This window comes from Hylobates moloch, unplaced genomic scaffold (genome assembly GCF_009828535.3).
Source record: "Hylobates moloch isolate HMO894 unplaced genomic scaffold, HMol_V3 SCAFFOLD_9, whole genome shotgun sequence".
Taxonomy (NCBI): Eukaryota; Metazoa; Chordata; class Mammalia; order Primates; family Hylobatidae; genus Hylobates; species Hylobates moloch.
In genome coordinates, this window is record NW_026652284.1 from 11,505,426 (window position 1) to 11,520,386 (window position 14,961).

A 14,961-nucleotide genomic window follows, 5' to 3' on the forward strand; every position below is an offset into this window, starting at 1 on the left:
AGGTCCCAGGCTCCCTCCACTTAAAAGCTGCGACTTAGGAAGAGGGGGCTCCCTGCTCCCCACTTCCCCTCTCCAAGGCCCAGTGCTGGCTGGGGCTGAATACTCCATATTGGTATGGTGGGTGGGGCATTTTACTGGTGTTTTATTGACCTTGTGCTTCCGGGTAGCCAGAGAAGAAAAAAGAAAAACCCACAAAAACCCCTTCTTTGATCTCTTGGGGAAATTTCTTGACATTTTGCCCACCCTCTGCAGCCAGCACTCAGCTGTGTGTCTGGGTTTGCATGTGGGCAGGTTGGTGGAGGAAGGAAGCTGAGGGACCTTTGAGATTGAAAACTGTAGATGTCATCGAATCCCTTCTTGCACCCAGGCCTGTGATGCCCTCTCCAGCATTCCTGAGAGCAGGTCCCCAGCCCTTTGCTTACATACTCTTGGTGACGGGGAGCTCATTCACTGACTCATAACAATGGCCACGATTCATACCAGTGGAGCACGCTATGTGCTGGCCACTGTGCTGGGCCCTTTACCCACCTTAGTTCCTTCAATCCTGATAAGAAACCAAGAGAGGAAACTTGGACATCAGGGGGTTCAGGGATTTGTACAAGGCCACATGCGGATCAGTGGCTCAGCTGGGCCATGAACATGACCACCTAGCGCAGTCTCCTGAGCTCTTCAGCTGTGGTTGATACTGACCTCCAAGGCCTCGAATTTGGGAGGCAGAAGAGTTTACGAGTGAAGAGCTAATGCGGGGGCTACAGAGCCCTTCCTGTTCTCCATCTTCCCGGACCACCCTCCCTTTGTGTGCAGACTCACTCCCCACAGGAAGGGGTCTCTCCTCCAGATGTTTGAGGCCTGCCCAGGTTCAGGGGAAGGATGTGAGGCCAGGCCACGTGTTAGGTAGGGAGCATGGCAGGTGTATTCCATCTTGTCCCAGGAGCTGAGGGTTCCTCCAAAGGCTGTGAACAGGAAGGAGGAGGAGGAGGGGTTTGTGGGTTCCCCCAGCTTCCGCTGCCCTTGGGTAAAGCCCAGCTCCGTGCATGGACACGCCCACTTGGCATGACAGCTGCTGCCCCTGCCGCCTCCCCCTCCCTCACCCCCCGCCCAGTCCCTCTTCATCCTGGGCTTCAGCTGAGTGTGCTGGGCTCCCCTGTGCCCTCCGACACTGTCCCAGCAGAGCCCCCTCACAGCACCTCCTGGCCCCCCACTGTTCCTGTGTGCTTGACTCACACCTCTGCATTCCTCAGGGTTCATTTAAGTGTAGGCCCTCCCTGACCCCAGCCTGGGCCACAGAACGAGATTCTATCTCGAAAAAAAAAAAAAAAGAGAAATAAACGTTTGATGGATGGATGGAGGGATGGCCCTCCCTGACCCCAAGCCAGCTCAAAGGTCTTGGCTCTGGGCTCTTGGTGTCTCCCATGGTTCCACTTTCCCAACACTCCTTCCGTGTGTCATGACTTGTCTATCGTCTTCCTGCAGGATCCCCAGCCCTGAGCCCAGGGCTTGGCATATAATAGATACTCAATTTTTGAAAGAATAGGTGAATGAATGAATATGGCTGGCTTGCCCCGCATACTCTTCTGTGACAGCCAGCCGCTGCCTCACAGGGCCAAGCTTCCATTGTCCCCCTGGCACCTCCCTCTGCTGAAGTCAGATCAGCCTCTCTCTCCTGCCCATCCCACTCACAGGTACATACTAGTCTTGTCTTTCTGTAAGCCTGAAAAATCCACCAGGGTTCTTTTATGTAGGAGGAAGTATGTGGGTGTGGAAGGGAGGAAATGGAAGGCAGTAGAAGGAAATAGGACCAGCCCAATGCAGCAAGCATTTATTGAGCTCTGTTGGATATAACCCTATATATGTTGGAAATAACCCATTTGGGGGAGAGAAGGACAAGGTCCTGCCTCCTGGGAGCAACCCACTAGTAGGGGAGGTGACATGCTTATATATATATATATGATACTCCAGAGGGTATCTGTGCTAAGATCGTTTCAAAGGAGGAAGAATGGGAGCTTACAGTGAGGAAAAGCCCCCATATCACTGGTCTGCATCCACCCATCCATCCATCCATTCATCTACCCATCCATCTACCCATCCACCCATCTACCCACTCATCCACTCTTCCCTAACCCATCCATCTATCCACCCATCTATCCACCCATTCACCCACCCATCCACCCTTCCCCATCCATCCATCCATCCATCCATCTACCCACTCATCTACTCTTCCCTAACCCATCCATCTATCCACCCATCCACCTTTCCCCATCCATCCATCCATTCACCCACCCATCTACCCATCCACCCATCTACTCACTTATCCACTGTTCCTCCACCCATCCGTCCATCCACCCATCTACCCACCCATCCACCCTTCCCCCATCCATCCATCCACCCATCTCCACCCATCTACCCACCCATCCACCCTTCCCCCATCCATCCATCCACCCACCCACTCATCCATCCACTCACCCACTCATCCACCTACTCATTTATCCATTCACCTACCCACTCATTCATCCATCCATCTACCCACCAACCTACTCATCCACCCATCTACCCATCTTCCCACCCATCCACCCACTCATCTATCCATCCACCCATCCATCTACCCACCCACTCATCCATTTGCCCACCCATCTACCCACTCATTCATTCATTGATTCACCCAATATGTTTTGTGTATTTGCATTCTATCAGACCCTAGAGATTCAACCATGGGGGGGCAGCTATCATCTTGCCCTCAGAAACTCAATCTCAATAAGACAAATATTATACTAGTTTGAGACTTTTCTATCTGCTTATAAGAAAAGGGGATGCCATAGTTTGAATTCCTCCAGAAGTAGACTGTTATGGGCTGAATCGTGCCCGCCCACCCACAACCAATTCCTATGTTGAAGTCTTAACCCCAGAATCTCAGAGTGTGACCTTATTCGGAGATGGGTCTTTAAAAAGGCAATTGAGTTAAAATAAGTTCACTAGGATAGGCCCAAATCCAATATGACTGATGCCTTTATAAGAGGAAGTTAGGACACAGATATACACAGGGATAAGACTGTGGGAGGACGTGGGGAACACAGTCCATCTATACGTCAAAGAGAAAGAGCTCAGAAGAAACTAGCCCTGCCCATACCTTGATTTTGGACTTCTGGCCTCAAGAACTGACAATGAATTTCTGTTGTTTAAGCCACCCTGTCTGTGGTAGTTTGTTATGGCAGCCTGAGCAGACTGATGCACAGACCTTGAGGCAATGATCTGAGTACAGTTGGTGATGCCTGGAAACACCAATTTGGAAGTAGGGAAGTGGCAGAGGGAAGGGAAGACAGCTTATAAAGTTGTGTTAGAAAGCTAGTTACTGCTGTGGGCAACCGGGGCTTAATCCCTCTGGGGGCCTCTGGGAGCCAGTGCAGAATAGCTGAGGGTGAGGGGGCTGGGGTATTTATATGCCAATGCCCATCAACCATTGGTGGAGCTGATCCTGGGGTGGTACATCTTGGTAGGTCTGGCCTGCCACACTCTGGCAGAGCAGGCTCTGGGTGTTCTGAGAGGGTGATTTTAAAGGGACCCAGAGAAAGGATCTGGGTGGGGTCAGATGATCAGGAAAGTTCCATGAGAAGGTGGTATTTCAGCCTAATCTGGCTGGGTGTGAAGGGTTCCCAGTGGGTGGAAGTGGAGATGGAGAAGCCACTTAGCCTGCAGGAAGAACATTTGTGTTAGTTTGCTGGGGCTGCTGTAACAAAGTACCGCAGGCTGAGTGGCTTAAACCAGTGGTCCCCAACCTTTTTGGCACCAGGGACTGGTTTTGTGGAAGATGATTTTTCCCACGAAGGGGGGTCAGGGATGGTTTTGAGATGAAACTGTTCCATCTCAGATCATCAGGCATTAGAGTCTTATGAGGAGCGCACAACCTAGATCCCTTGCCCGTGCAGCTCACAATAGGGTTTGGGCTCCTATGAGAATCTAATGCCATCACTGATCTGATAGGAGGTGGGGCTCAGGAGGTAATGCTCGCTCACCGTCACTCACCTCCTGCTGTGTGGCCCCATTCCTAACAGGCCATGGACTGGTACTGGTCCCTGGCTGGGGACTGGGGACTCCTTGCTTGTGGCAGCATAACTCCAGTCTTCCCTGGAGAACATGGCGTTCTCCCTGTGTGCACATCTGTCTCTGTGTCCAAATTTCCCCTTTTCTTATTTATTTTATTTCATCTGTACTGTATTGTATGGTTTTAGAGACAGGGTTTTGCTCTGTCACCCAGGCTAGAGTGCAGTGGCACGATCATAGCCCACTGCAACCTCTAACTCCTGGGCTCAAGTGATCCTCCCACCTCAGCCTTTCTGAGTAGCTAGGAGTACGATGTGCACATCACACCTGGTTAATTTTCTATTGTTGTAGATAGGGTCTCTTGCCATGTTGCCCAGGCTAGTCTCAAACTCCTGGCCTCAAGTGATCCTCCCATTTCAGCCTCCTAAAGTGTTGGGATTACAGGCATGAGTTACCATGCCTGACAATGTCCAAATTTCCCCTTTTCTTTTCTTTTTCTTTCTTTCTTTTTTTTTTTTTTTTTGAGACGGAGTCTCACTCTGTCACCCAGGCTGGAGTGCAGTGGCGCAATCTCTGCTCACTGCAAGCTCCGCCTCCCGGGTTCATGCCATTCTCCTGCCTCAGCCTCTCAAGTAGCTGGGACTACAGGTGCCCACCACCACGCCCGGCTAATTTTTTTGTATTTTTAGTAGAGACGGGGTTTCACCGTGTTAGCGAGGATGGTCTCGATCTCCTGACCTCGTGATCTGCCTGCCTCGCCTTCTAAAGTGCTGGGATTACAGGCGTGAGCCACTGTGCCCAACCTGTTTTTTTTTTTTTTTTGAGATGGAGTTTCCCTCTGTTGCCCAGGCTGGAGTGCAGTGGTGTAATCTCAGCTCACTGCAACCTCCACCTCCCAGGTTCAAGTGATTTTCCTGCCCCAGCCTCCCGAGTAGCTGGGATTACAGGCACATGCCACCATGCCCGGCTAATTTTTGTATTTTTAGTAGAGATTCGCTATGTTGGGTTTCACTGTGTTGGCCAGGCTGGTCTTGAACTCCTGACCTCAGGTGATCCGCCTGCCTCGGCCTCCCAAAATGCTGGGATTGCAAGCGTGAGCCACCGCACCAGCCAAATTTCCCCTTTTCATGAGAACACCAGTCAGATTGGATTAGGCCCACCCTAGCGGCTTCATTTTAACTGGATTATTTCTTTAAAGCCCCTATCTCCAAATAAAGTCACATATTGAGGTACTGGGGGTTAGGACTCCGGCATATATATTTTTTTGGGGAGACACAATTTAATCCATACCAACATTCAGGATATATGAGGGGTGCTAGAGAAAAGATCAAGATGCCCAGACTGGCTGTAGTAGAGAGTGCATGAAGTGAGCAATGTTCTAGAATGCCAGACTGGGAAGATGGAGACACAGTGTGAGGCCTGGGAGTGCAGGCTGGGGAATGCCGTATGAATTAGGTCGACAGAACATGTTTTAATGAAATATGTGTGAGGCCCTGTGATAGGGGAGGCATTGGTGAGCGGACATAGAAAGACTCATCCTCAAGGAGCTGACTTTTTTTTTCTTGAGACAGGGTCTTGCTTTGTTGCCCAGGCTGGAGTGTGGTGGCGCTATCTCCGCTCACTGCAACCTCTGCCTCCTGGGTTCAAGTGATTCTCCTGCCTCAGCCTCCTGGGTAGCTGGGATTACAGGTGTGCACCACCACGCCTGGCTAATTTTTGTATTTTCAGTAGAGATGAGGTTTCACCACGTTGGTCAGGCTGGTCTCAAACTCCTGACCTCAAATGATCCACCTGGGCAGGGTGCGGTGGCTCACACCTGTAATCCCAGCACTTTGGAAGGGCAAGGCGGGGCGGATCATGAGGTCAGGAGATCGAGAGCATCTTGGCTAACACGGTGAAACCCCGTCTCTACTAAAAATACAAACAATTAACCGGGCATGGTGGCGATTGCCTGTAATCTCAGCTGAGGCAGGAGAATCGCTTGAACCTGGGAGGCGGAGGTTGCAGTGAGCTGAGATCCTGCCACTACACTCTAGCCTGGGCAACAGAGCAAGACTCTGCCTAAAAAAAAAAAAAAAAAAAGATCCCCCCACCTCAACCTCCCAAAGTGCTGGGATTATAGGCATGAGCCACCGCACCCGATGGAGCTGACATTCTTATGGGGAATTTAGACACTGTGAAGATTGAGCTCACAAATAAATGTGTGATTACAACAGTTAGATGTTGAAGGGCAAGGAAATGAGTCTTTGTTTTTACTGGCATCGCGACCAAGGCTCTGAGACAGCAATGCTTTGATTATGATGTGAAGGCTGAGTGGGAGTTACTAGGGGAGAGGAGCATTCCTGGCAGAGGACCAGCTTGTGCAAAGGCTCTGGGGTGGCAGAAGGGAGCATGGCCCCTTTGGGGAACAGGGAGATGCCAGTGTGGCTAGAGATCAGAGGGCAAGGGGGACACAGGTGAGCCGAACCTCACTAGCCATGGTAAGGACCCATCCCGGGAGCCATGAGAAGACTTTAAAAGTTTTCAGCAAGGAGTGATGGGGTCAGATTTAACTCTTGGAAAGACTACTGGGGAACTACTGAAGTGTCTGAGTTAAAAAGCGACAGCTATGAAGCTAGCTTTTTGTTTGTTTGTTTGTTTTTGAGACAGAGTCTCACTCTATCCCAGGCTGGAGTGCAATGGCGCGATCTCGGCTCACTGCAACTTCCGCCTCCCGGGTTCAAGCGATTCTCCTGCCTCAGCCTCCCAAGTAGCTGGGATTACAGGCGCCTACCACAACACCCGGCTAATTTTTGTATTTTTAATAGAGACGGTGTTTCACCACGTTGGCCAGGCTGGTCTTGAATTCCTGACCTCATGTGATCCACCCACCTCGGCCTCCCAAAGTGCTGGGGTTACAGGCGTAAGCCACCGTGCCTGTCCTGTTACTATATGTTATTTTGTTTAATGCTTTGATAACCATATTCCAATGTAGCTGGATTCCTCTGCATTCCTACATATTTTATTCATGAATTCATGATTCTGTGCAGTGTCCACAGGCTTCCTTAGAATGATTGGGGCACAAGAAATATTGGGAATCCCCTGGTCTACTTTCATTGTAACTGGCAGAAGGGCTCAAATAAGACAAAAGAGAAATAATTGGCTCCCTAACAGAAGTCCATGGACACCCTACATTCAGATGTTTGAATGATGTCCTCAGGAGCCCATTTCTCTCCAACTCTGGCTTCTACTGCCTTCTGAGTTACCTCCTTCTTAGGCAAGTCCTGCCCACACCATGCCCACGCACAGGCCGTGATGACCTGGGCAGCTCTGGACTTAACCGGCCCGTTCAGCCAGGAATCCAGTAGATAAACGGAGGACATCTTTCTGGATTGCTTTTGTGAAACTCTCAGAGATAAGGCTTATTGGCTGGCATGCCTGGGTCATGTGCCCATACTAAACCAATCACAGTGCTGAGGAATGTGGAGTACTCTGATTGGCCTGCTTGGGTCATGTGGCAATCCTGAGCCAATTATATTGATGGGAAGAAGTATTCTGATTGGCCTGCTTGGGTCATGTGCTCATCCTGGAAGCAAGGTAGGCAGCGATTGCTGGGTGACTTGTTTATCTCTAAATCAGGCTGGATTAGGGTCCTAGTGGCAGGGGTGTCCAATCTTTCGGCTTTCCTGGGCCACATTAGAAGAAGAAGTGTTAGTATGGAAGAAGTGAATTTAGTCTAACACTAAGGATAGTGTTTTAGCTCGTAGCTGATGAGCTATAAAAAAAAAAATCACACACACACAAATCTCATAATGTTTTAAGAAAGTTTATGAGTTTGCATTGGGCCTCATTCAAAACTGTCCTGGGCCGAATGCGGCTAGTCATGGGTCGGACAAGCTTGGTCTAGACTTTCATGGTCTAAAGTTATGGCTCTCCTAATTCCTGCAGTGAGATAAGACCCCTGCAGAGAATGATGACAACCAGTGCTCATATAGTGCTTGTTGGGTGCCAGGGACTGCCGTAGTACTTTATACATATTTATCTTCACAGTCCACAGTCCTTTCAAGAACCCTAGGAGGTGGGTCTTATTACTAACCTAATAGTGCTAAATATATACACTTACTATGTACCCTCACACACAAAAATAGTGCTGACAAGGTCATTGTCACTCAATTGGCAAATGGCAGCCCTAGAATCCCAGGCCCAGCTCTTCTCTATAACTATGTTGCTTTTCCTTGCCTGCTAGGAGATCTTAGGCGAGGGTTGCCCCTCCTGGGTGTCAGCGCTTCCATCCATAACACAAGAATTGGACTGACAGTTTTCGGGGGTTGGAGGTGGAGCTGGGAGGGGCGTCAGGGATGAGAGGTGTGGGGCATTGGGTCGTAAGGCCTTCGCTAAGTCAGCCTGGCTTGGAGCTTCTCTGTTTCTTTTCCCAGGGCTGTTCCCGACACAGCAGTGCCCACAGAGGCCTGCTGACTGCAGGAAGCAGTGTGAGCCTGACCACTACCTGGATGAGACCAACCGCTGTACAGCCTGCGTGAGTTGTTCTCGAGGTAAGGGCCTTGTTCTCTCTCCAGGGCCTCCTTCTAGGGAGATGAGGGGTCCTCAGAGGGGAGGTGAAGAATCTGGAAGGTGGAGAGCATCATGATTTGATGTCTGTTCTCTGAATTGTCCTCCTGGTACCTCAGTTTACCTCTCTGCATTTGTGATTTGATATCAGCCATGACCTTTTGCATCCATACTTTCACAGAGACTTAACATGTTTCCTGAAGGAAAGGACTCACATTTTTTTGAGTTTAATCCTCACCACAGCCCTAGGGGAGGATTTCTTGCTTATCCTTACTTTACAATGAGGAATTTGAGAATAGGGAGGTTAAGGGCCTTTCCAAAGTTACAAAACTCTGATAAGTGGCAGAACTGGAGTTTGAGTTGTGGCCTGACACCAAGAGCTGTGTTCTTTTCCTAAGACCACAGGACTTCCAGGAAAACTGTTTCAGTATGACCTTTTATTGTTAGTTTCTTATTATGGTTGGAGAATGCGGTCTGTGTGCTATCTAGTGTTTATTTTTGTGTAGATTTTTTTGGGGGGTAGGGTGGGGGAAATTTGTTGAGATCTTTTTGTGGTCTAATAATAAATGATCACGTATTTTCAGAGTGTTCAGTGTATGGGTGTTTTAAAATGTGTATTCTGTTTGTTTCATATAAAGTTCTCTATATATCTAGTAAGTTAAGCTTGTTAATTGTGTTATTTAAATAATATGTACCCTTATTTACTTTTATCACCCTTATTTCTGAGAGATGTTAAAATCTTATCTCCCAGTATACTTGTTCATCTATTAGATTTTCATTGTGTTCTTTCTATTTTTGCTTCATATATGTCAAAGCTATGTTATTAGGTACATAAATGTTCATGAATATTATGTTTTTTTGGTGGGTTGGGCTTTTTATCCACATGAATATACCTCTCCATTCCTTGTAATGCCTTTTCCCTTAATTTCACATTTGTTTGACATGAATATTGCTATTCCTTCCTGCAAGAAGTAGCAAAGGTTAAAAAGAAAGAAAAGTAATAATAATATTGCCATTTCTTCTTTCTTTTTATTAGCATTTATCTGGTATATCTTTGAATTTCTGAAAGTAATGACTTCATTTTATGAAATGAAAATTATAAACATTTATTATTTAAAATTCAAGCAATACAAAGAGTGTAAGGAAGAAAACAAACATTGCCCTCCCCAGCCCTCCATCTATAGATAACTACTATTATCATTAGATGGTTGACACGCCTCTCTAACCTCTCTGTATAAAGATGGGTAGGTTAGTAACCAGACAGCCTGTACACACTTACAAAGAAGGAATTTTAAGAGAATGGCAACATATTATTTATGGCATTAAAATGACAATATTTAATTTTAATCAAAAGTATCAGAAAAAGAAACCAAAGTGAAACAGAAGAATGCCAAACCTCAGTCAGATTAATACATTTTCAGCAAAAGATACTGCAGTTCCTTTAAAAAAAACACTCTAAAATTAAGAAAGGAGGTTATGAAAATCAGTACGTGGTTAATAATCATTTCAGAATCTACTGTCTCTTGCAGTAAAGGCACAATCTGCTTAGTTTGAGTTTTGGAGAGTAGAGAATAGATTGACTCCCTGTAATGAAGAACAGAGTAATTATTTTTCCCACCTCCTCATCCTCTTCCTGACTTTTATTCCTTACACAATTTTTACTTTGTCATAATCTATAATGTTTATATTCTCATCTGCAACCATAAGTCCGTTGGCATGTTAGCCTTAAAATTTTTTATTATTCATGATGAGTTTATTTGGCACAGCTTCTCCATTCCTGAGTTTTTCACTTCGATTCACCATTTGAGTGATTGGATTACACTGTCAGGTGGATTTTTCAAGAAGGGCTCATCTTTGCAATATTCTCTGTTATTTCATGTTTGAGGATGCTTGTCTGTTGCCTATATTTTTGTTTTTTTTTTTCTTTTTGAGACAGAGTCTGACTCTGTTGCCCAAGCTGGAGTGCAGTGGTGCGATCTCGGCTCACTGCAACCTCTACCTCCTGGATTCTCCTGCCTCCTGAGTAGCTGAGATTACAGGGACGCACCACCATGCCCGGCTAATTTTTGTATTTTTAGAAGAGATGGGGTTTCATCATGTTGCCCAGGCTGGTCTCAAACACCTGACCTCAAGTGATCCACCCGCCCCGGCCTCCTAAAGTGTTGGGATTACAGGTGTGAGTCACCGTTCCCAGACCAATTTCTTATCTTTAAATTTTAAGACAGGGTATCACTTTGTTGTCCAGGCTGGCCTTAAACTCCAGGGCTTAAGTGTTCCTCCTGCCTCAGCCTCCAGAGTAGCTGGGGCTGCAGGTGCATACCACTGCACCCAACTTACAATTTTTTTGTGTGTCTCTGAGGATATAAATTATAGTCATGTATTGCTTAATGACAGGAATACATTCTGACAAACGTGTCGTTAGGCAATTTTGTTGTTGTGCAAGCATCCTAGATTAGTGTACTTAACACACACCTACATGATGTAGCCTACTGCACACCTAGGTTCTGTGACAGATCCTTTTGCTCCTAAGCTACAAATCTGCACAGCATGTGACTGTCCTGAATACTGTAGGCAACTGTGACACAATGGTAAGTATTTGTGTATCTAAACATAGAAAAGGTGCAATAAAAATACGATCTAGGCTGGGCACAGTGACTCACACCTGTAATCCCAGCACTTTGGGAGGCCGAGGAGGGTGGATTACCTGAGGTCAGGAGTTCGAGACCAGCCTGGCTAACATGGCGAAACCCTATCTCTACTAAAAATACAAAAATTAGCTGGGTGTGGTGGCACGTGCCTGTAGTCCCAGCTACTCGAGAGGCTGAAGCAGGAGAATTGCTTGAACCTGGGAGGCGGAGGTTGCAGCGCGCCGAGATCGTGCCATTGCACTCCAGCCTGGGTGATAGAGTGAGACACTATCTTAAAAAAAAAAATACGATATGAAAGATAAAAAAATGGCACACTTGTACAGATAAAAAAATGGCACTTACCGTGAATGGAGCTTGCAGGACAGGAAGTTGTTCTGGGTGAGTCAATGAGTAAGTGGTGGGTGAGTGTGAAGGCCTAGGGCATTACTATACACTACTGTGGACTTTATCAACACTGTACACTTAGGCTATACTAAATTTATAAGACATATTTTTCTTTCTTCAATAATAAATTAAGCAACTTTTTCACTTTATAAACTTTAACTTTTTAAACTTTTGGCTCTTTTGTAACACTTAGCTTAAAGCACAAACACATTGTACAGCTGTACAAAAATATTTTCTTTATAGCCTTATTCAATACACTTTTTCCTATTTTAAAATTTTATTTTATTATTTTTAACATTTTTAAATTAAAAGCTGAGACACAAACACCTACATTATCTGAGGCCTACACAGAGTCAGGATCATCAGAATCACTGTCTCCCTCCTCCGAATCTTGTCCCATTGGCAGGGTGCAGTGTCTCATACCTGTAAGCCCAGCACTTTGGGAAGCCAAGGTGGGCAGATCACTTGAGGTCAAGAGTTCAAGACCAGCTTGGCCAACATGGTGAAACCCTGTCGCTACTAAAAACATAAAAATTAGCCAGGCATGTTGGCATGTGCCTGTAATCCCAGCTACTCAGGAGGCTGAGGCAGGGGAATTGCTTGAACCCGGGAGGCGGAGGTTGCAGTGAGCTGAGATTGCGCCACTGCACTCCAGCCTGGGCAATAGAACGAGACTCTGTCTCAAAAAAAAAAAAAGAAACGAATCCTGTCCCATTGGAAGGTCGTCAGGAGCGGTAACATGCATGGAGTACCATCTCCTGTGATAACGATGCCTTCTTCTGGATACCTGCAGAAGGACCTACCTGAGGCTGTATTACAGTTAACTTTTTTTTTTAATAAGTAGGAGTACACTGTAAAATAATGACAAGGCCGGCTTGGTGGCTGATGCCTGCAGTCTCAGCACTTCGGGAGGCCAGGCTGGGAGGATCACCTGAGGCCAGGAGTTTGAGACCAACCTGGGCAACACAGTGAGATCCCCATCTCTACACGAAATAAAATAAGTTAGCTGGGTGTGGTGGCATGCGCCTGTAGTCCCAGCTACTCAGGAGGCTGAGGTGGGAGGATTGCTTGAGCCCAGGAAGTTGAGGTTGCAGTAGCCGTGATCGTGCCACTGCACTCCAGCCTGGGCAACAGAGCAATACCCTGTTTCAAAAAAAAAAGGATAAAAAGTATAGTTCAGTAAGTACATAAACCAGCAATATAGCTTTCTATCATCATTATCAAGTATTACGTACTATCCATAATTGCGTGTGCTACGCAGCACTTTTATACAACTGGCAGTGCAGTAGGTTTGTTTACACCAACATCTCCACAAACATGGGAGTAACGCATATGCTATGATAACCAATTGCTGTGGCTATGACATCACTAGGCAATAGGAATTTCTCAGCTCCATTATAATCTCTTTTTTTGTTTTTTTTTTTTTTGAGATGGAGTCTCGCTCTGTTGCCCAGGCTGGAGTGCAATGGTGCAATCTCGGCTCTCCACAACCTGGGTTCAAGTGATTCTCCTGTCTCAGCCTCTCAAGTAGCTGGGATTACAGGCATGCGCCACCACACCTGGCTAATTTTTGTATTTTTTTTAGTAGAGGCGGGATTTCACCATGTTGGCCAGGCTGGTCTTGAACTCCTGACCTCAGGTTATCTGCCCTCCTCGGCCTCCCGAAGTGCTGGGATTACAGGTGTGAGCCACCGCGCCCGGCTTCCATTATGATCTTATGGGACCATCATCATATATGCCATCCATTGTTGACTGAGATGTTGCTCTGTGGTGCGTGAAGGTATCATTTCTAATGTTTTGTTCTGTTTTCCCTCTTTTCTGCCTCCTTGAGTGTTAGTTCTCTTTGCATTCAGAGCTCCTCTTCCTTGGCGCTGGTTTTCCTCTGATGTTTGGTGACTTCTAGTTCTGTGCACGTCATATCTCATGATGCAGGTGGTCTGCGAATGGGGCTTCTGAAACCCACCTCTGAGGGCCATGGGGCTCAGGTGGGGCTGCAATAGTCTCTTTGCGGGGAGACACGTGGCCTCTGGCTCTGTGGCATGAGTCGATGAGGAGCTATCCAGCGCCTTTCCCCCTTCTTCAGCGAGTCCCCCTTGGCTGCATTCTGGGCTGTGGTCTCCTTCAGTCTGATCTCATCTGTCCTCTGCCTTCCGTATTTCGGGGAGTTGTCTTCATTTCTGATCTGCCGAGGTTGCCCCTTCTTGGTCTCCAGGCCTGTTACAAATTAATGATCAGTTTTACCAGTGCTATTTTTGTTTTGTTTTGTTTTGTTTGAGACGGAGTCTCGCTCTTTTGTCCAGGCTGGAGTGAAGTGGGACAATCTCAACTCACTGCAACCTCCACTTCTCAGGTTCAAGTGATTTTCCTGTCTCAGCCTCCCCAATAGCTGGGATTACGGGCGCACACCACCACACCCGTCTAATTTTTGTATTTTCAGTAGAGAGAGGGTTTCACTATGTTGGTCTCAAACTCCTGACCTCAGGTGATCTGCCCACCTCGGCCTCCCAAAGTGCTGGGATTACAAGTGTGAGCCACCACTCCCGGCCTAGCTGTACTTTTTATGTCTGTTAACCAACCTGTGATTTCCTGCTTTTCCTGCCAGCAGTTGTTATTATCTGTCTTTTTGATTCTAGTCATTCTAGTGGATGTGAAGTGGTATCTCACTGTGATTTTGACTTGCATTTCCTTAATGGCTAACGGTGTGGGACATGTTTCATGTGTTTTTTGGCCAGCTGTGTATCTGCTTTAGAGAAATGTCTATTCCAATCCTTTGTCCATTAAAAAAATTAATAAACTATTTCTGGCCGGGCGCGGCGGCTCACGCCTGTAATCCCAGCACTTTGGGAGGCCGAGGCGGGTGGATCACCTGAGGTCAGGAGTTTGAGACCATCCTGGCCAACATGGTGAAACCCCGTCTCTACTAAAAATACAAAAAAATTAGCTGAGCTTGGTGTTGTGCGCCTGTAATCCCAGCTACTCAGGAGACTGAGGCAGGAGACTGCTTGAACCCAGGAGGCGGAGGCTGCAGTGAGCCGAGATCGTGCCACTGCACTCCAGCCTGGGTGACAGAGTGAGACTCTGTCTTAAAAAAAAAAATTAATAAACTATTTCTTAGAGCAGTTTTAGGTTTACAGGAAAATTGACAGAAAATACACAGAGTTCCCATATACGCTTTACCCCCTTCCCAGTCTCCCACAGTTTCCCCTATTTTTTTGTTTGAAACGGTATCACTCTGTTGCCCAGGCGGGAGTGCAGTGGTGCAATCACAGCTTACTACAGCTTCAACCTCCTGGGCTCAAGCGATCCTCCCACCTCAGCCTCCCAAGTAGCTGGAACTACAGGCATG

General features: G+C 47.0%; 1 protein-coding gene across 7 annotated transcripts in view; it reads left to right on the forward strand.

The window, feature by feature from the left end:
* Positions 1-14,961, forward strand: part of TNFRSF8 (TNF receptor superfamily member 8) — an 81,034-nt gene that overhangs the window by 24,101 nt on the left and 41,972 nt on the right. For 6 of the 7 annotated variants that reach the window (XM_032758961.2, XM_032758962.2, XM_032758964.2 and 3 more), the window contains exon 3: positions 8,451-8,567. In XM_032758961.2, the coding sequence (XP_032614852.1) occupies positions 8,451-8,567 (117 nt within the window). Of the gene's footprint in view, positions 1-6,401; positions 6,492-8,450; positions 8,568-14,961 lie in introns of those variants that run through there. The other variant, XM_058444376.1, reaches the window with a different exon arrangement.